At 47.8% G+C, this 22707-nt stretch overlaps 1 protein-coding gene across 1 annotated transcript in view; it reads right to left on the bottom strand.

The window, feature by feature from the left end:
- Nucleotides 1-2907: 2907 nt before the first annotated feature.
- Nucleotides 2908-22707, bottom strand: part of bmt2 (base methyltransferase of 25S rRNA 2 homolog) — a 32808-nt gene continuing 13008 nt past the window's right edge. Inside the window, exons 3-5 of the mRNA XM_036520220.1 lie at nt 22181-22306; nt 7250-7364; nt 2908-3647 (exon numbers count right to left, since the gene is read on the bottom strand). Coding sequence (XP_036376113.1) covers nt 3006-3647; nt 7250-7364; nt 22181-22306 — 883 coding nt within the window. The 3' untranslated portion in view covers nt 2908-3005. The remainder of the gene's footprint in view (nt 3648-7249; nt 7365-22180; nt 22307-22707) is intronic.

Raw genomic sequence — 22707 nt, 5'->3', positions numbered from 1 at the left:
TTTACACTCAAAGCCAGGTGTAAGGCGAGATGTAGCTGAGAGGTACAGTTGGGAATGTCGCAGTGGATGTGGCCAAGGTGTGATGACAATGCATTTGACAAGTGTGTTTATGGACCTGGTGAGCCGCAGTGGGCAGCAATGTGGTGTATTAGTAAGGACACGGCTTGTGACCGAAAGGTTGCTGGGTGAAATCCCCACTGGGGTGCTGCTGTAGTACACTTGGGCAAGGCACCTAACCCACAATTGCCTCAGTAAATATTCAGCTGTTTGAGTGGATGAAATTGTAAGTCGTAAGAGCTAAAAGAGCTTCTGCTAAATGACAATAATGTGATATGATGAGCAATAAGCAATAAGTAAGGAGTAAGTAACCTGGCACAATGCAGACTAAGAGAGAGGTAAACCCTTCCCACAATCCCGTGTGTGAGCCGAACAGCTGGATTTGACATACTGTCATCATGTCTGCCACTGCTCATCTGGCATCTGGCATCTGGACGCAGCCTTTACAAGGAGCCTCATCTGTTCCCTCATACACTATACCAGGTCAGGTATTACACAGCAAAAAGATAATGTATGTGTTTGTCTTATGAGGGAATAGATGAGGCGAATATTAGTTGAATATACACATACACCGCAAGAGCAGTGCGGGAGGTATTTTAGCAGGTGCGACAAGAATGATGTCATGGAAGTTTACAGAGCAGATGATTCTCAGTCCTGAATCACTGTCATGGTGATCAGAACATAGACAGGAATGTAGCGTCATAATAAACCACACAGGATGACCGTTTTCACATTCATTTATAAAAGGAGAAACGCTGAACAATACAAGCACATGTCTGTGCCCTACAGTATGGGAGTCAGAACACCTTCTACACAGGAAAGGAAGTCAGTCATGCAGATAGTTACACACGCAAAAAAAAAAATCAGAGGGGGGATATACACAAGTATTAATCACACCTTTATGCATCCCACATGCTTACATAAAACCATCCTCTAATTAGAAAAACTCCCCAAAAACGAGGTATTGCATTGTCTAATGTCCCCAATCTTTCAAAACATACTGAAAGTCCAACAATAATGTGCAGAACACAACATTACTTCAATAGGACCCAGTTATCGCACTTATCGGGTTAAAAAATACAATTATCAAGGATTTTTTTTTCCAACTTACTTTCCGTTTTTCTATGTGAACAATTTCCCATTGTTCGTAAAATGAAGTGTTTCAAGGGGGGCAGTGAAGGACAAGCGGGTAAAAATCGCGACCCCCCCCCGTGTGCGCGAGCAAGTTCATTTGGCAAACTGTTTTCATACTGTGCTGCCGGGCTAAAGCCACACAGCTGTTCACATGAGAAGGGAATACACATTAAGGAAGAGAACACTGCAGAATCAAAAGGCACCTTTAGGAATGACCTAATTACTGATGTCAAAAGGGACACCGCCACTGCTGCGGACCCACTGAATCACATTAGACCATTTTTTTCCGTTGTACTGCACATTACCCAGAACAAGAACCCATTTTTGTTTTATCCAAAATACTACATCCAACACCCCTGGAGTGTTAAAAAAAAAAAAAAAAAAATCAAAAGTATCAGACACAAATACAATACACATACATTTCAACCACTCAGGGAACTACTGTAATAAACAAGTGCAACGTTAACTATTTCAACGCTAGTGTTAACAATAACAAACCTTTTCCACAATATTAAGATACAGTACTTCTTTAAGGTTACACCAAGCTATTGCAGAGATGCAGTCAAAACAAAAGTAGCTATGACTGAGTCCAGACAGGATATTAGTGCAAAACCTCATTGAGGTAAATTATTTCAAAGAAGTACAAGACACTTACAGCCCGACACAAAGGCATTTGTAAAAACATGTTTGAGACAAATAACTTTTGGCTGAGAGGAATCACTGCATGAAAGAAGAGATTAAGATCCAAAGTATTTGATCATGGGGAGGCAGAGCACTCATATTAACATGAATACGGTAAGTACACAATATTTAATATTCAATTATATTATTCTGAAGCTGTATCGAAGCAAACTGTTTCTGCAAAACATCAAAGCAAAGATGCTGAAAACTGGCCATACCTGTACTTAACTGTCCTTTATGGGTTGTTCTCAGATGATCTGTACCTACACATACATGACAAACCTGCCAGGAAGGGAGGAAAGGATTGCAGCTGGAATGCCTCACATTGCTAGTACCAAGTTAATATGCTCACTGTTATCAAAGAGAGAGAGGAAAAGAGATCTGTTACTTCTTCACATTAGTAAAACTCCTAATTACTATTGCCTTTCTTTTCAGTTCTGAAAAAAGTGGAAAACGTTACAAACATCACTTTATTTTATTTATTTATTTTTTTTAAAACCTCCCGAGACTCGGTCAGCCAAAAGGGGTTTGGTTAAAATGGTGCTGTTGCCTTAAAAATGGCCGATGCCGGCTCGTTCGAAAAGCGAGCGGGCCGCTCGGTGAAAACTGACGCCTGACAGCAGGCAGCAGGCACAAAATTCATCAAGGGTTCACCGACCCCATCCACAATCTACAGGCTCTCAAGGAGAGGCCTACACACTGCCTTGGTATTTGGCTTTAAGGTAGGAAATAAGCTCACCAGCCTCCTATGCAAGGAGCGCCTTTTCTGCAAGTCTTTCGAAAGGTTTCTACAGGGTTTTCCTGCTAACGCCACATGATAAATGACATGACAGCACGGATACCAAGGAGCACACCGGTCCCCTCTCCCAAAGGGCGCTAAGCTACCAAACACCTTCCTGGGAAGTCCTCCCGCGTGGTGTGTGAGTTTGTGTGAGTATGCATGGAGTGTGGAGAGCAAACGCATCCTACTGGTGTAAACGTCTTTTTCTCTGTGTGCAAACGGCTTTGTCTGAGGAGAGGGGGAGAGGGGGAGAGGGGGAGAGCGTGGGGTGGGGGGGTGGGACAGCGGGTTAGTTTGGTGACGCGGCGGCTGGGGCAGACGGGCGTGCTTTTTCGCAGCTGGCCCCACCCCCTCAGCTCTGCAGCAGGATGGGGTCCTCCAGCTCCTGGAAGGGGACGGAGCTGCTCTGGCTCTCGCCCGAGTCGGAGTCATAGGGCGCGTCGGGGAGCTCCAGGAAGCCGCAGGCCAGCTGCTCCTCCTCCAGCTCGGAGCGCAGGGGCGCCGGCGCCTCCGCGCGCGCCTCCTCGTCCTCCTCCTCCTCGGCGCCGTTGAAGTCCTGCGGGATGTACAGCATCTCCGGGTAGTTGCGGCTCACCAGGTCGCTGGAGGTCTGCAGCGAGGCCTTGCGGAAGGCGATCAGGTGCATGTGCGAGAACTTGACGTACTTGTACCTCTTGAAGCCCAGCGACTCGACGGCCACCCGCCAGCTCTTCATCATGGGGGCGTGGCGGTTCTGGTGGGAGGAGTCGGGCGTGATGATGAGCAGCAGGCCGTGCAGCGTCAGCAGCTCGTGGGCCTTCTTGCAGCAGATCCAGCGCTGGTAGGGTGAGGGGAAGTACGACAGCAGCAGGGAGAACACCACCACGTTGAAGAGCTCGGCGGGCAGGGCGTCGATGGGGCTGCGCAGCTGCTGCAGGAAGGTGTCCACGGCCTGCCGCTCCAGCTGCAGGGGCGGCTGCAGCTGAAGGTTGAGGAAGTCGCACTTGTACACGCTCTGGAGAGAGAGGGGTGAGAGGAGACAGCGCTTTAGACCGTTTCGCAGTACATTAAGAGGTCACGGCGGTTTATAAATACACCCTATTAGTCCAATTTCACTTTTTCTCACATGAAATATTGAGGTCATTTTCCTATATAGGCAACACAGCGTTGCGCAAGCGTGACAGAGAACGTGCCCTCTCTTAAATTAGCCCAGGAGGTGTAGCGCACAGCTAAAACACTGTCCCATGTTTGAACGTGTTAAGATACTGCCTCGAAGAGTAACCGGCAGTGCATCGGCTGCTCCGGGCACAAATCACCCTCTATTTTCAGGGGTGAAGTACACCATTCTAAATAAAACGACAGCATTAGATCAGCTTTCAGCAGTAAAGAAACACACTGGACTGAAAATGTGTTTTAAAAAGCGTGGCTCAGAGTGTCGGCCAATGCCTGCGACTAGATGGAGTGTCTATCTCTGTAGGTCACATCATTTTGGCAAGAACATCAGCGCCCCTCCTCGACCCCTACACAGAGGACTTGAGTCCCGCTGACTCACGCACCGTGCTCCCGTCTCAGTGTGGGGAACGCTTCCACTGACGCACTCTGCTCCTCGTGAACCAACAACACGTTAAACGAACACGCCAGGGTTCACGTCCCGCTTCCTGTTTGAGCGCGGAGGACCAACGGACACAGAGGAGCGCGGAGTCACATGACTGTGAGCACCGCCCACTCACGCGGACCTCCCCGGCCGCCGCGCTCCCTCGCTCACGGTCTCGCGAGACGCGCCGCCGCTGCTGTTCTCGCTTTGCTTCCGGGAGGCGAGCTGGGAGACGTGGGAGAATGCAGAGCCTCCTGCAGAGCAGCCTTAATTGCTGATCCTTATCAGAGCAGCACTGGGTTCAGCTCCAGCCCCACAGCATCACAAGGGACTCATGTATTTATAGATACATACAGCACATGCACACACGCACGTGCACACACCACAACCACACACACACACACACACACACACACACACATACACACACACACTGCCCACACACACACACACATGCGCGCACACTGCACACACACACACACACACACACACACACACACACGCACACACACGCACACACACCACAACCACACACACACACACGCACACGCACACACACCACAACCACACACACACACACACACACACACACATACACACACACACTGCCCACACACCTTACACAGACACACCTGACACAGACGCACATGCACGCAGAAACACACACACACTATCATTATCTTCACTACCGATGCATTTTTGACAGGCCGCTGGCACACGCATTGGTGGCTGCTGAAAGCGGCAGAGAGACGGTAGGCCCATCCCGGCCCCTCATTTGTGTTTGCGGCTGATCCATCTGAGGCAGTGTGGCCATTACTCTCTCTGCGCAGACCCAGGCGTCCCCGCCATCGATCACACAGGCAGGCCCCTCCAGAGCCCCCATGGTAAACAAAGCATAGGGAGACACACTGATGGCATGATCAGCCTTATCAATGCGGCCGATTCCTCCCCACCTCCGATACCATCTGAGGGGGATTCCAGCTGTCCGCCCCTCTTCAGGGCCCACTCCATTAACTGAAGCCCCTGTATGGATCAAAGGGCCAATCGCCCATGCTCTCTTAACTGAAATCTATCTGTAACACTTGCAGGAACCCGGCCCTTGAGAATCACTTACTGCTGTATTAGGGAAAACGGCTCATGGATTATTCAGAGCGCTGTATAGAGACATTTTCCACCATTTTTCAGTGCTCCTTTTTATTTATACGATTCATTGCCACTCAAGGGCATGCATTTATTATCGATTAAAAGATTGAAACAATGATGTATAACAGTGATTACTTTTTAATAATCTGATCTGTTCTGTATCATTACGCCAAAATAATATAACTTCCAAAAAAAGACAACAAGTCATTACTGGGTTGATAAAAAGAAAAGGCCCCCCCCAAATGAGTCTGGGAAGGGTTTGTGTGCCTGCCTTCTACAGACCCCAACGAATGGTGACATTTCTGAATACTGTACTGCTTGTAAAGATTTGTGTGTAAAGGGGGATCTGTTCCTGTGGTGTTCAGTATAAAAATTTAATAATGCAATAAACAAATGGAGCAAAATGTATCTTCACATAACAATGCAATAAACATGTCAGTTCTAAGACAGAGGAGAAGATGGGTCGGTGCAGTGTTATTTCTGGGAGATGATATATCTGAGAAATGTGCTAACTGAGAATCAGTGAGGGACTCATTGCTACTGCGCTTCACCAGTGATGGCTTTAGCAGAGCTGCTCTCGTGTGCGCTGCTTGGCGGCTCTCTGTGACTGACAGGTGGATTTTTCCACCGTGCGTAGATCATGACTCCTATTTTTCAGCCTCCTTCCCTCTGACACCGGGAGAGAAGTGCTGGATAACCTGCCAGAGACTGCTCTGAAATCAACCCTCTCTCGTGCCTGGCTTCTTCAGCTCCAGCCATTCATCATGCGCTGAGGGATCCTGGGGATGAAAGCCTGCCGTTCTCCAGAGGAAAGCAGAGACTTCCAGCAGGGAGGTGCAGCTGGGCGCGTCTCTCCAACAGCCAGAGAGCCGGCTCGGCACTTCAGTGACCCGTTTCAGCCTGCGCCGTCCTTAAAGGAAACAAACGGCTTCAGAGCTCTTTCCGAGGGGCTGGGGAGCGGCCCGACAAATTAGCCCATGTGTGGAACACGAGGATCGCTGGCCTTCACAGCCTCTGAATACTCGCTGCAGATTCTGCAGGAAAGCACACTGTTTGTGTTTATGTTGGTGGTGCTGAGAGATGGATTGGCGCAGCCCAGCTCGGAGCTGGTGAATCGGGGCAGGTGGAGGCTGCGCTCGGCGGGCTCCGCGGCCGACCGCAGGCCGAAACGCGGCGGGAAGCTTGTGGGCAGCGCCGACGAGCGCGTGCAACACCGCCGGAGACGCAGTGACTGATTGCGCGGCTCGCAGAGGGGTCCCACGGAACAACCTCTCTGTGAGATCTGTGAACGGTGCCATTTATCACGCGTGGCCTCCCGCTCCACTCCGCCGGCCGGCGGGGATCTGTTAATGGAGCTCGCAGCACGTCAGAAGCGAAAGCAGCCTGATTTAGCAGCCCACTTCCCAGGCCAGGTACCACCGCAAGCCTCTGCCACTGTTTGACAATATGACTGTTAAACAGGATGGTCGTTTCATTAATCTCTACCGTTTTTAATGCTGGTATAATATAAGCCGGTGTAGCTATTAGGGGACTATGCTTAGACTTGTGTTTTACTGTATGATGACAACGCAATGTATATTTCTTTTATCTCACACGTGCCACAGTCTGTTTAAATACAGTAAAGAATATAGTTCATGAATTCTCTGACAGATGCAAGGCGATGTGTTCATCACATACAGAAAATATGCTTCTCCTAAAGGTATCTGTGTCCCTCCGCTGCCTCCAGACTGTTCATGGATTGAGCTTATAGATACTGGACCGAATGATTCCTCATTGACCTCCATTTTGGAATCAGGTGAATACATTAAGTGCTATGGGTCAGAGTATTCTCCTTCCTCTAGGTTTGCACCCACAGGTAAACCCCTCAGAGGAGAGTGTACCTCCACGGCAGGCACTATGTCAATCCCCACGGTGAGGAATTCATCAAACTTCAGGAAGGGGTTGAAACAGCTGCCCACATCCAGCAAGCGGATCCTTCCTGTCTGCAGACTGGACCTGTAACGCAGCAAGAGAGAGAGGCCAACTGTTACAGACTGCATACACACATACACACACACACACACACACACACATATATAGACACACGCACACACACACACACACACACACAAACTGCGTACTCATATGGCAATACGGGCGCGCGCTTCCCGGCCTGTGGCAAAGAGAGAGGCTCACTTTCCAAAGCTGGAGACACAAAGAGACAGGGAGCAAATACAAAAGCACTATCATGGTCCATTACATCCAGAACTGAGCAGAACGGACATAAACACGGAGATGTTCAATTGGTCTGCAAATAATATTTAAAAACACTTGAATAAATAATCAGTGAGAGAACCTGAGGTGACAGTCTGACATTGGTATTCCGTCTAGTGAGGCAAAGAAACAGTGCGGTTTCTCCACATTGTAGTGTGTAGCTCAACATTATAGTCTCTAAAAGATTCACAATCACATCTGAACCAATTATACCCGCCAATAACTGAAACAACTTCAAAACAGATGAGTGAGGCTTTATATTCTGGACCTGAACAACTTCTTTATCAAGCACTTCAACCTGCAGCTAGAAAAGATAAAAGGCTTTGTAATTAATTCATTAGCCATGAAGTGTGTGTGTGTGCCCATTTGTGTGTGTCTATGAGTGTGACTCTGTATGTGTGTGTCCATCAGTTTGTGTGAATGTGTGCATGTGTGTCTGTGTGTGTGCATGTGTGTGTGTGTGTGTGTGTGTGTGTGTGTGTGTGTGTGAGCGCGCGTGTGTGTGTGTGTACATGGGCGAGCTGGGCACGACCATGCCCTGCACAGGCTTCACTAAATGCACATGATTGCTGTAATGAAAAGCCAGGAGCGTTGTCTGCAGACAGCAGGATAAGGGAGAGGAGTTATAAATACACCGGCTACCAGAGGGCTGACTTTATGCATTTTCTCTGCTGCAGTAATATTGCCCAGAGCGACTGTTCACCCTGCTTTGTTTCACAAAGAGAGATCTGTACTCTCACGTTTCAGGGCGAATTTCGTCTGCCTTAAAATCTATTAAGCAGGGGTTAATATCTAATGAGCAGTGTCTGCCTCCATCTCTCAGTGTGCCACAGAAAGAGCGCGTTAAAGTGACTCTACACCAGTATTACCTTCCAGGGAAGCACATTGTAAAAAGGCACAATAATCTGATTAAAAATGAATTAAAAAGAATAAAAATTCTCCCCAAAACCTGAAGCTCAAACACAGACCTCGCTATTTGGCATTCATTTATCATGCTGAACTGAAATATGCAAAACTATGTTCATAATTACTGCGCCCGTTCCTACGGCTCCGCGCTGCATATGAAATGCCTGAATTAATTACTGCTCTCCAACACACGGCGCACAGTGAGGCAGAGTCTGCCATGATAGTTATAATCTGCGAACATTTGGAGATGCTTCCTTCAGGTTCACGGCGTACAGGACTCCAGCTGGACGGCTACTGGCACTGGGGACGAGTTTTGATAACCACCCTCTATTATCCAGACTCTCACAAACCACACAGATGTGGCCGTTCTGTTTTCCTCTGAATGCATGACTAAATTGTGAGACAGATGCACAAGCTGTTAAGATTTAGGGCAAGCGCAACATTCCACAGTACGCAAGGGGTTAAATGACTGTCGGGGACCATTTATAAAGAGATATTTAACAAAAGCCAATGCACAAGAGGTCTACTGAAAAACACAGACAGCCCTTAACAGGCTGTGAGAGGTCAGAAAACTTGATTTTGCTAAAAAAAAAAAAAAAAAAAAAAGCTAAATTACAGTTATGCCTAAATTGAATCTGAGTTATTTTTGCATCAAAGCTCTCAATCCTCCACAATGACATGCAGTTAGATGTAAAATGCGTTGCTGTTTACAGTAGGTAACCTAGTCATCTCTTCTACAGAAAAGCTTGGAATGAGGAAAAAACATCCCCACCCCTCCTAGAATATCAGCCAATATTACCCAGCGACACTTACTGGTCCTGTGTAATTTTGAACAGTTGGAGAAAAACAGTGTGCCAGTGATTAGATTTCTGCTGTCCACATGCACGCTCGTGACTGAGAGTCCATCAACAGCCAGACTGGCTGCACCTCTAGGACAGGCACATGGTTCTTTACATGAATATACAGCAACGTGTGCACTTCTTACCCCTCACCCTCACCAAACACACTCACTCAAGCGCTGTTTAATATTTGAAATCTAAAGCAAAGGGTAGCCTATTTTTGGTGCCGACATGAGCAAGAGAGACCAGGGGGGCAAATGAAGAGGCTCCAAAAGCAGAGTCCCACTGACAGGAAGGGAGTGAGACAGAAATAAAGTGAAAAAAGCACCTCTCTGCAGCACGCCTTCACTATTCTCTCCCACCTCCAATTCACAGTCTCTCCAGGTCATTCACACCCACTGAAGGGCTTCTGCCGCTTCACACAGGCAGAATGAGGAGGCATGTTCATTCTGGAGCTTTCCTGCACTTCCGCATGAATGAAGCTGCCTTCATCACCAGCGCTCACACAGACCGCATTATTACATCACAGTGGATAAAGAACTGCGGAGCAGAAAGTGGTGGGAGAGCTTTGGGTCATGTTACCATATTACTCTTCATCTCTGTCCTGAACAGGGAGGCGCCTCACAGTTAATTAGTGAAGCTCGCAGTGGTGCTGCCTCTCACTTTCCAGTACAAGCTGTCACAGGTGTTGGAAATTTTAAATTTATTTTTTTAATCATAAACAAGTTGCCTCTCATTACCCCCCAACCTGAATCATGAAGAACCCCAAAAGCAAAGACCTGCAGAGTAAAGTTTTTCTACTGACCAAAACGTGTAAACCCTGTTTTACAAACAGTAATTACCACTGTTCTTAATATCTCTGCTTGTGGGCTTTTATCTGTGGTTACATGCATATCCAACACACATGTGGTAAACTGCAAGGCAGCAGTACAAACCTGGCTAACACTCATCCAATACATCCGGCAAAAACCCGTGGCAGTAAATTTAATTCCTCCATTAGGCTAACACAAATCTGCTGCTTTACGCCTGAACCCGAAGCACGGCCCCTGTGTTCTGCAGGCATTATTTACTGATAAGCAGCTCCGAGTGAAGAGAGCTTAATGCAGGAAATCCCACAGGTTCCCCGTTACACTGACCCCTCGCGCCGAGGATCCCTCCACCCGTCTTATCTTAAAATATTCCGTCCGCGGCCGAGACATTTTATTTCCGTCCCGAACGCTTGTAAAATCAAACCGATGTGTGTAACATCAACAAGCAGAGAGAAGCGCGGCGCGGCCGGCTCTGGGGCCCGGCCTCCCCTCCCCTTTCAGACGCCACGGAGTCGCACACTTCATTTAATGGGTTTTAAAAGCAATCGGCTCCGGGAAGATGCACGCTAACCGCGCAGAGGAGCCTCGGAGAACAAGCGCGTGAGGAACACATGCCAATTACTCAGACGGGAAAGCAGATCTGCATGTAAACCACGATTTCCGTTTGTCCAAATTCTTCCAAACGCTGGTGAAATGCAGTGACGGGAGACAGGAGCATGACAGGCAAGCATTAGAATGGAATTCGGGAAAAGACGCGTGCGGAAGCGTGCGGCACTCTTGCCCTGCGGCCTTCCGTTCCAGGGTGCGGAGCGTGGAGCCTCACGCCGTGTCCTCACACGCTTCCCGTGAACTTTTGTTTGTCCTTAAATATCTTGTAGCACTTAGATCTGCTGTCACATGCGTTAGAGTCAAAGGCGCAGAGGCCGCGAGTCAGTTCAGCCCGCTGACGGTAATTAGACGGGACCCGGCACCGCCAAACACGGAGCGCAACATGGTGAACTGTCACCATGACAACCTCAAAGAGCACCATTCCTACAATAGCTATTAAAATCCGGTATGATTAAGCGTGTCTTTAGTCAATTATGCTTTGTGGGATGAAAAGTGTCACTCACTGCCAACAGGGACCAGAACAATAGCAATAAGGAATAAACAAGGAAATATAAGGATAGAGTAGAAGGAAAAGCAAACATAGACCACATGCACGGCATAACCTCAAAGCTCTGAAACGCCATAGGCCTACCCACATCTGATAACATGCAATCATATATCACATGTACTAGGCATGGTTTATATTCCATAATAGCTAAACCTAAACATAAAAAATTTAAATTTCACTTAAATATTTAAAATATTGTCTCCCAAGACAAAAAATACAACGTCTGTATGAATATGACGAATATTACTACGAGGTGCTGGCTGAAATGTTAGGGAATGTTCACGTCTTCATCTCCCTCCCAAAGCCACAGTTTCTGCAAGCCTCATCCTGCTTCGGCAGCAGAAGAGCCACCGAGAGAAGGAATATTCAATCAGATCTCTCTTCAGTTTTATGTCTAATCTCAGTCGCGTTGAGAAAGCGCAAGCCCAGTGGGACAAGCTTTTCAGGTGCTATAAATACGCACGCCTCCGATGCATGGCGACAGGGAACAAACTGTCCCTGCCTCATTTCTTTAATTCTATTCCAAAAGAAGACACACACACACACACACACACACACACACACACACACACACACACTCACACTAACACACACACACGCACGCACACACCATCACACACCATCGCACACACACGCACGCACGCACGCACACACCATCACACACACACACCATCACACACACACACACACTCACACTAACACACACACACACACACACACACACACACACTAACACACACACACACGCACGCACACACACACACTAACACACACACACACGCACGCACGCACACAAATACATACACACACACACACACACACACACACACTCACACTAACACACACACACGCACGCACGCACACACCATCACACACCATCGCACACACACGCACGCACGCACACACCATCACACACACACACCATCACACACACACACACACTCACACTAACACACACACACACACACACACACACACACACACTAACACACACACACACGCACGCACGCACACACACAAATACATACACACACACACACACACACACACACACACACACACACACACACTCACACTCACACTAACACACACACACACGCACACCATCACACACACACACACACACGCACACCATCACACACACACACACACGCACGCACACACACATGCACACACGCACGCACGCACGCACGCACACGCACACGCACACGCACACGCACGCACGCACACACACACACACACACACACACACACACACACACACGCGCACATCACACACACACACACACACACACACACACACACACACACACACACACACACACACGCACGCACACACACACACAACACAGGAGCAAAGTCTGCAGTAAACTCCATCTGGGGGAGGCAGGCTTTCATATGACATCTCAATCTGGAATGCATCTCTGCAGAGAGCACACACTGAGTCATCCTCACACGAGGCCAAGGAGCCGGCCGCCCTCACCTCAGTCACCAACAAACAACAGCCGCACGCGTGCAGAACCGCCTCTCCTCTCCGTGAGGGGTGGACAAGAAAAATCAAGGCAAATTAAGCCACAGACTCCATTCTGATGCGCTGCCGTGTGCCTGCCTGGGTTTGGCACATATGGGTCTCTGTGGTAACCACATGCAACACAGATGGCGGGCAAAAGATTCATTTGAAGTGCAAATAGCGTGACCGCTAATGGACGGCCCTTTATGGAATTTGGCTAGGATCTCCCAAAAAGAAGGAACAACACCAAAGATGTTCCTGCTGTGACCTCCAGAAACTACCAGTCCGGTTACTAACCCGTCCCAACCAGCACTCACAGGGACCCATCTGGAGCCTTCCATGTGCACACGAGCCCCATCATTGGTTACCAGCCAACCAATCACACAAAAGAAAGAAACTTCCCTCCCAAGGTAGGGTGCACGAGAATGCCAAGCACAACACTCAGGCCTCATTTCGGCGAGGGGGCGGGGCTATTAAGAGAAGCTGCTGATGAAATTTAGCATGAAAGACATTCTGGTGCAAGATAAAGTATTCACCTGCGAAAGCTCAAATAATACAGCCGATCCAAAAATAACAAGTTCCAATCTTCTCTCGGGTTGGCCATTGGGTTGACACCTACATTTTTAAAGGATATCTACATTATTAGCAAACAAAAAGAGTCACTGCTGCCAGACAGGTCATCAATGATTGGGATAGTTCTAATCACACACAGCTCATTCATAAGGAAAGAAATCTCTGTCTAAATTCCAGGGCAGAGGAGGAGAAAGTCCTCTTGCTCTTGTTCACTCAATGATTTGCTGTTGATTCAGAATTCTGTCCTCAGTGCAAATCTTTCAAAATGTATTACTTCACTGGCAAATCCTTTTAATTACATACTCAAATACAGCAGCCCTGCACACAATAAAATGGGACTGCCATTTTTACTCAAAGTATTTTGTCTCAATTGGTGATGTTAAACAGGTAGAAAATGGCTCTACCGGTCATGGAGGGGAGCAAGGTGCCGCAACTTGCAGGGAGGGCTGAACTGCCTTCTCTGTAGGTTGCACAATAACATAATAATAATGATCCCTTTCGGAGAAAACTCCTGGCAACCAGTGTAAAATTACCATTTAACCCGGATATCTAACTGGAGCTTAAAATTAAACTTTAAACCATCTTGGACAAGTCTAAGCAAAATTTACTGAGCAAAACCCCAGGGAAAGAGTTCTGTCAGGCCTTGCAAACGGTCCATGGATTTATGAATGATTAGCTGGTACAGCCCGCACCAGCTTTCCTTTCTGGTTAAACAAACCCCCAGCACCCTCAGAGAATACCTTCCTGTCTGTAACCGGGCGGATCAGCTTCTGTGCTGTTGGGGCCTGTTTGCTGCTGTATATTCTGGCGTATGTCAGGCACTCAGGCCTCTGAAACCGCACAAACAAGCGCAACAATGTAAAGCCAAACACACCCCCCGAGGGAGCGCACTCCCGCCGAGCCGAGCACCGCAGCTCGCGTTTATGGAAAGGCATGACCTCCATGACCTTCAAGAACTGACAAACAGGACCGTGATATGAGCAGCAGATTGACAGCATGTCTCCACATACCCAATATCCAGAGAGCCCGGCCAAATCCCAATAACAGGAGGGAGATGGCGTGAAGGCGGGAGGAGCAGGAGGGCTGGTGCTGATTACAGCAGGCGCACAGGATGATGGGGTACAGGCAGCGTGATTACAGGTGGCGGGAGATAACTTCAGACGGACCCGGAGATGCTTCTCTCACAGCAGTCACTTTCTCCATCAGCCTCTCCTCCACCATCACACAGACCGAATAAACACACATCTCTGGCACAAAGGTCATCCCCAAGACAACTCCTTTCCTCATTCATCATTATACAGAGCAGGCTAAATTCCGGTTTTCTTCCCACAAAGCAATGGCGGGAATTCACAGTTTCAAGACTGTTTGTCAACACATACAGGGGACTCTCTCAGCGCAGTTAGCAGACACTTTGAAGAAAGGCAAAGAGGCTGCTAAACGATATTTACCTAAGATGAAAAAAAAAACAATAAATGGGTTACTGCAGTATTTGTGGTTTCCGCATATACATTTAGAATGATTTATATTCTTTCAGAGATAGCCACTAACATATGGTGAAGGCAGAAAGAGATTGCTATATAATGGAGAGGAATCGTGCCTTCTCATCTAGCTCCGGGGTGTTTAGGGACATGTGTGCACTGAACTGCACTGTAAGAGTCTGAGGCCTGAATTTACACAGATCAGGTTACAATGTGGAGATGTTAATAACTATCATTCCTACACTGTATGCATGAAATGGGTTTAAAAAAAAATCCTTCATCGATTGAAGCAAGAAAGATATTTGTAATACTTGTGCACACATAGAGCTCGACAGACTACACAAAAGACCCGATAATCCACGGTGAACTGAATACTAAAACTGACATTTATCAGTAATTTCCCCCAAAGGGTTTTATGTAACTTTCAGCTGCAGACAATTTACATAAAGTGTTTTTTTTTTTTTTTTTCGACACTTTGAGAAGCATGCAAAGCGCTCCTGAAGAAGGGCACTGCATTAAGATGAGCTCGGGGCGGGAGTGCTGGAACACACTGGCACGGATCTCTCCTCTGCTCGGCGGCAGAACAAGTTGATTATGCTGGCCGGCGAGCGCAGCCGCGAGTGGAAGCACCAGGATAAAGCTCATAATGAAAGTAGCAGCGTTCCCCCTGCTCTGCCAGGAGTTATCAAACACCGAAACTCTCGCGGGGGGGGAGAACAGTGATCCCATCCGCTACACACACGTGCACTAATCAACGCAGTCAGCACAACATCCCCCGACAAACAAGGCCGTTAGACTGCGCTGCGCTCGCCCCGGTTCTAGAAGCTTCCCAGGGTTGCGGCTCTGGTGAGGAGCAGCGGCGTGGCTGGCGTTGGCGTGGGAGGAGAGGAGAGCGCGTGTCACACACTCGCGCGCCTCCTGTGGAGTGAGATAAGCGGCGGTGCTGTGGGAGGGGGCGTCACGCGGACGCATTACGCCGTGACTCCGACTCCACTGAAGGGTTACGCTCCCGGGTCCCTAGCGAAGACGACGGGATTCAGCGCGGCCGCTGAGTTAGGGGGCTTCAGCACCTCACACCCTAAGACTGCTAACAGCCCATGAGCTGGGAGGAGTTATTGGGCTGCACCTACCTGGGCTCAGTGGAAAAAGGAAGAAGGCCCTGCACTGTGGGGTGGACTTCCTTTAGCAACTCGTTCCACCCCATAGTGCATCAGGGCCTCTTACTGCAGGGCCTGCTGCTTGAACCACAGTAAATCAATGTAAGAGTAACGGTAACAGGTAAAGACCGACTCTCACAAATGCACACTGAGGTCCAGCGTATTTCCGTCTTGGATGGGCCCTGCACAGCCCCCTCCACTGATACAACACTTCTGTAACGTATCACTTAAAAATAACCACGAAGAGAGATCTTATAACTGCTCAACTTAGGAAAGCATGCTGTACTGTTTAACTGTGATGGTATTTGACCTTCGCTAGAATGTTCTGGGCACTTTACTGGGATCAAAATTGTACATTTTGCGTCTCGTCATGAGAGGTTAAACCGAGTTTATGCATTTCAGAAAAATCTGATTTATGACTCAGAAATTGTCGAAATTGTGCACACCCTGTTAGCAAGTCTGCCTGTGTCTCCTCAGCAACACATATAATGGAATCATCTGCTGTAAATAATATTGACCTGGCAAAGCACCCAGAGACAGAAAATATTTTCTAAGATCATTCAAAGAGCAAAAAAAAAATTCTATCTAGCTTGTGCTTTAAGTAAAATCAAGCTATTAAATAAGCCATGAGAAAGCATGTTTGGAAGAAGTAAACACATAATGACCTCAACTACTGTTGTTTAGCTTGGGTTTGGCCTCAAGAATCACAAAATATGACTCCTGAGGCAGGCGTATGGGACTCAGAGGCTGTACTCAGAGGTGGGAGGGAAACCAGGTCTGGGCATAAGAGACTAGGGTTGGTCATAGGAAACCAGCATTGCTTATAAGAGACCAGGTATGGGCATAAGAGGCCAGGTTTAGGCACAAGACAACATGGCTGGTCACAGGAAATCATGTTTGGGCATAAAACACTAGGGTTGGGCACAGGCGACCTGGATTGGGCACAGGACACTAGGGAAGGGCATAACACAACAGGGCTGGGAATAGGAGACCAGGTTTAGGCAAAGGCTCGGGCACAGGAAACCCAGACTTCTCATAAACAGGAAACATAAATGTCAATCTGATTTACAAGAAGGAAACACTGCCAACGTTGCAACACTCTTAAGAAAACCTGGCTGTATTCACGTAACCCAAGGCACCAAAAAAGAAAAACTGTCACACAGGAACTAATAGATCTAGATCATGGCAAAACCCTAAACATTTCTATTTCTCTCATACTGTAGCTGTTCCACTTCTGTACAAAAAAATAATTATTACAATAACTCAGAAAACAAAACAGGGGAGCTGGTACAAATAAAATGAAGCAGTAAGTGTTTATTAGGGTGAGAGCATGTAACGTAAAGAACACAGCAAAAATATAAACCAGCACAGAATCACCCAATGAGGTCTGTGGTTAATCTGAAAATAATCCAACTGCCATGAACAGATTAATCTCATCAGACACAGCACACACCTCCAGTGGGGATAATACCATTTACAGTCTCACCCCACAATAGAGGAAAGACAAAATACACCTAACAAACAACCCTAATGGTGGAGGAAACACAAAGATTATGGTTCATTTTCAGGACTTCACAGCTAACCATTCAGAAAAAAATACCAATACATCCACAGTAGCTATGGCAAATACATGTACATGGTTCCAGTGAGGTCGACCCCACATTAATAAGGACGTTCCATTGTTGTTGAGCTCCCCAGCTTCATATGCAATCTTCTAGCGGTGTGTGGGAATGATGAGAGACCCACAGAACTGAGTCGTGACTAAAGGGGGGGGGACATCTGTGGAGGGACGCCCTGATGCAGGCCTTCCGGTTCCACCTCAAACGGCTCCATGGGTATTCCGGCAGTGAGGTTAAATCTCCTCTCCGGGTTCTGCGGGAGGGGACTGCAGCGGTCCCCGGGCCCGTCTGCGCTACGCTGGGGGGAGCGCGCTCCAGCGCCCTGGCAGCCTTCCAGCACCCCCTTACTTCCAGCCAGCAAACAAACAGTGCTGGGCTAAATATAACATCTCCCGTCCTGTAAGGGCACTGAGCGAGCCGCCTCGCCGCGCCCGGGAGATTCACCTTTAATGAATCACAGTGACAAGCGCAGGGGCGAGGGCTGAGGAGACCTCCTCCGGTGACGGAGGCATAAGACTTCTATGCCCACTCCCCTCCCCTCCCCTCCTCTCCACTCCCCTCCTCTCCTCTCCCCTCCCCTCCCCTCCCCTCCCCAGGCATGGCGTTCTGACAAAATGGCCGCTCACGGGTACCTCGCATTTCATTGGTCCTTTTTTCCCCCTTTCTGCTGCAACCGCTGAGTTGGAAGACTAAGAGCTGACCCCAGAGAGGAAGGACAACTTGCACTGTGGTCACGTTGGGCTATTCAGGGCAAGGCTAAAGGAGCGTGAAAATGAAATGCAAGTTTTAGACGGCACAGTTTTGGGAAGTCCTGGCCTGCTAGAGCGAGAGATGTGGGCAGAAGCATAATTCATACTGTATGTGCTCTCTTGACGGTTATGGAAAGCACTCGAAATCCCACCTAAACTCCAGATGTTCTCACAAATCCACCTGGAGTATAATACAGATTTACAGTGAATGTAGGGATAAAACTGTAAGACTGGCTCGGTTCTTCCCTGTGTAGGTCTCTTTGGCTACTACCCTGCTGTGATCAGCACTTCCATGCAATGACCTTGTCTCTGGTGGACTCCGGTGATCTTTTTTTAACCTCGCTTGTTTGGGATGTCCCCGGCAGACAACACACACACAGCACTCCCTGCTTTGGGCCGCTGATGCTCTCCAGCAGATCAGGGCTTGGGAGAAGACCGTGGACGGTCAGAGCCTCAGCTCATGATGCAGGCTTTCACGGACACGCTTTAGGTCTCGGGGGAAGTGCATCTGGCCATTGTCCGCACATGATTCAAATCGACATGACTGCTGTGGGGACCCTCTGGGTTCCTGGATATGAAGCTAATGACACGACCCAGCAATATGAGGACACCATGGCAGCCTGTCCCACTGACTTCCTGCGTCAGGACACCTCCATCTGGGAAGGGGCATGCCGGCACATTTGGTCAAGTTGCTGGCCGTCTAATACGGCTGATCTGTCAGTCACACATGCATCTGGAAAAGGCGGGAACATGGAGATTTTAAGCCGTTGGATGGTGGGACAGAAAGGTCATCCAATCACAGGAAAGGAACACCCTGAGAATGAACCCTCATGATGTGGTACCTCAGACTGAAATAGGTGATTCTTTCTGGGCGAAGAGGGAACCTGCTGGCAACAGCACAAGGTGGGTCTTACGCTCCAAAAACATAATTCACCCTTGGGCACGCGCGGACAAATCAACGCAGTCACAACAAATGCTGAGAGGGGAAAGGTGAGGCGACTGTCCAAAGCTTGTGCATTCAGCCCTTTCTTTATGAGCTCTTGGCGGATAAGCCTACCTGCAGGAGCCATGTTGAAAAAAGGGATCAAAAGCTGGGCGAGCATCCAAAGGGTTGGGAGGGAGATAGGATGCCAATTTTAAGATCACTGCAGTTAATGAAGCAGAGGCAGCAGACAAGTGTCACGCTGTGAAAACATACGGTGCCTCTGATAACAGCGTGAGACACGCGCACTGGCAAAAAGCAGCTCAGACACTGGACACGACACCAATCACCCTCAGAATAACGTTCAAAGCTGCTTACTGGATGACAGATGCAGGCTCCTCCCAATGCCGAGTTAGAAAGCGTTCCTCTTCCATTGATTGCTGAAGTTGTACTGGTGAGGAGGTGACATATCTCCAGCTCCCTCACAGTCTAGCCTGAGCTGTTTTGCGGGGCCCATTTTTTTTCCCTCCACAGCCCTTTGTGATCAATCCACCACCAAAACATCGCAACACTCACCTGTAAGAGCGCAGTACAGTCATGCAGGGGTCCCTGCCCTGTTTAACTGTAAAAGGCAGAGTGATGCAGGCACACACCGCATACACACCTGCTGCATGTCAGCACTGTCTGCTTGCCACTTGTGTTCTCACAGTCAGCAGACAGCATTGGTAGTGCGTTGTGGCTTAGGTAATTGCTCTGTGAGGATGTACGAGAATGAATTTGGATCTCTGCGTGTGATGTCACCCTGTACCTAACTACCATCTCCCTCCACTGGGTGTGTCTCACTATAATACACATGTATTATAATTATTATTATATATTATAATAATAATTAGATTAATGTTTTATTATATATATATAATGTGTATTTTTTGTTTGTTAAAACCCATTTTAATCATTTTTTTAAAAATCACCCCAAAATGTACACCACCAAAACAAAAAAAAAAATCTAGCTGCAGACATGGTTTTGTTTAAAGAAGTCTGTATACAGACTGCCCGTCTGAGGTACCGGGATGTGACAATGACAAGATGTGATATTAACAAAACGGTGAGTTAATGAATAAGCATGAACATTTTTAATGAAAACATCATCCTCCCGATGACATTTCAAATGTGCTGGGTTAAGTAAACAGAGGCGTTTGAGTAACTGGGCGAGAAATATTACCAGAAAATTCTTCCAAGGCAGATAATTAATCATGAAAGGATATTCACACCTCCTACACTGTCAGCTCCATTCTAATATAAAATAGAATTAAATATAGACAGATTGACATTTCTGTCTAAATAAGAAGCTAATAATAAATTGCTTGCAATACTGAGAACCTCTCCAGTTCTGTCATAGGCTAATGAAGTTTAAAACAGGTATCAGTTCTGCAGCCTCACCGTCTGTGTCATAACTAAAAAACACATTACAAAACACTGCAACATTATGCTCCTCCTGTTTTCCGGTTATCTCCTTCACTGTGCGGAAAAGAAACGCTCAAAACGCTTTCTTTCAGTTTTCTGACTTTTAGTCCTCTTAATGATCTTGAAAAAGCTTGTCTTTTTTTAGACCCCGCTCCTTCAGAAACTCTTGGGAGAAGGTCTGTGGAGGTGGTGCATCCTGTAAGAGCAGACGCTGTGGTTTTGCACGGGCGGCCCATAATGCTATGCAGAGCAGAGGGGAGAACGTCACTCATCTCCACAACCTGACACATGTACCGCCCGCTGGTACTGTCGTTTTGACACGGGTACCACCATCAGCTGCTGCCATTGGCTGCTCACCATGAACAGCTGCCATTGGCTGCTCACCACTAAGAACTGCCAATGGCTGCTCACCATGAACAGCTGCCACTGACTTCTTACTGCAATGCACTTTTACAGCGGCTCTGGAACCGGGGGCGCAGCTGGTAATCAGGGCAGTGTATTTTGGGGGTGCAGGGCTGGGCTTGCGTGGCTTTGAACCCCCCATGTGCCGCAGCTCTGGAACTCAGCTCTAGCTCCACTCCAACATCACAGGAACACAACCACTACCGTAACCACCACATTAAAGCACACTGTGATCAGATCAACTGCTATAGTATTTGAAAAGCACACCGGCAAGGCAAGGCGAATTTTGATTTGTTTGTTGCTTTTTGATTGGAGGACGTTCCCCATTTACATCCTTCATATTCAAATAATTCTGTATCTATATGCATTAAAAAAAGCAATACAAGAGGGGAATGTTCTATCTCCTCTTTTCATCATCTCTCATTTACTGTACTCTTTCAGAGTGAAACACACACACACACACACACACACACACACACACACACACACACAGAGCACCCCGGCGGTGAGGGAGATACTGAAATTAATAGGAAGTTAGGTTTAATCTCTTTAGGAGAATATGTTTTAAAGAGCTGGGGAAAGGGAAACTGGAAACAATCTGATCCATTAAACATCCCAAATTCACTCTGTTTTCTAACATTGTGAACATGTAACAGTATAACAGTATTGTGATTACTTAAGGCAGGAGAGTGTAATAACATGTTGTTACATAGTAACTAAGTAGGAACAAATGTGGAACAGAGCAGTGTGAATTGGGCAGATACATTCTGTAATTACACAGAATTTCACATGTATGTAACAATGTAATACTGCATAGCACCTGAGGCACTTGCATATTTCACTACAGTGTAATAACACAGGTATGTAAACTTCACATAAAGTGTACCCATTAATTTCACTGCACTTCAGCGTTCCAATACGCCAGAATAAAGGTAACAAGAACACTGAAGTAAAGCGCATGGGAGCATAAATACCAGTGTGGTCCATTGTTCTGATACGGTGGGGTTGCAGGGGCCTTTCCCGTGCCGAGCCTTGCAGTCTTCTCATCCTTGTCCAGCATCCTCTTCATCCCTCCATCCAGAAAGTACTCCTGGCAAACACTGAAAGACAGGCAGACCAGCACATGACAGCTCAGAGCCAAACGCAGCTCCCTTCTCAGACAGGGGGTTTCCGGATGGCAGGAATGGCCGGGCAGTCCTGCTCTCTCTCTGCTGCGGGGGAACAGGCCAGGACTCACACCACACTGCTCTGAACCCCACTGTGCCCGGGGACGCGACGCTTCCTCCTCGTCCGGCCACACCCTGTTCTGCGTGAAACGCACCTTACGCTGCCTGGGGCACCACCACGGAGGCCAGCGGCCCTGCTGACAGCCAGCTCAATGCAGCCAGGAACACGGACTGGTCTTTTAAAGCATTCAAACATCGTAATTACAGTTCACTCTTATCAATGGGCAATTATCCCCTATTACTGCACTAGGACATAAGTGCTATAGACAAAACGT

This window comes from Megalops cyprinoides, chromosome 25, assembly GCF_013368585.1.
Source record: "Megalops cyprinoides isolate fMegCyp1 chromosome 25, fMegCyp1.pri, whole genome shotgun sequence".
In the NCBI taxonomy this organism is placed as follows: Eukaryota; Metazoa; Chordata; class Actinopteri; order Elopiformes; family Megalopidae; genus Megalops; species Megalops cyprinoides.
This window is presented reverse-complemented; position numbering and strand designations above follow the sequence as displayed.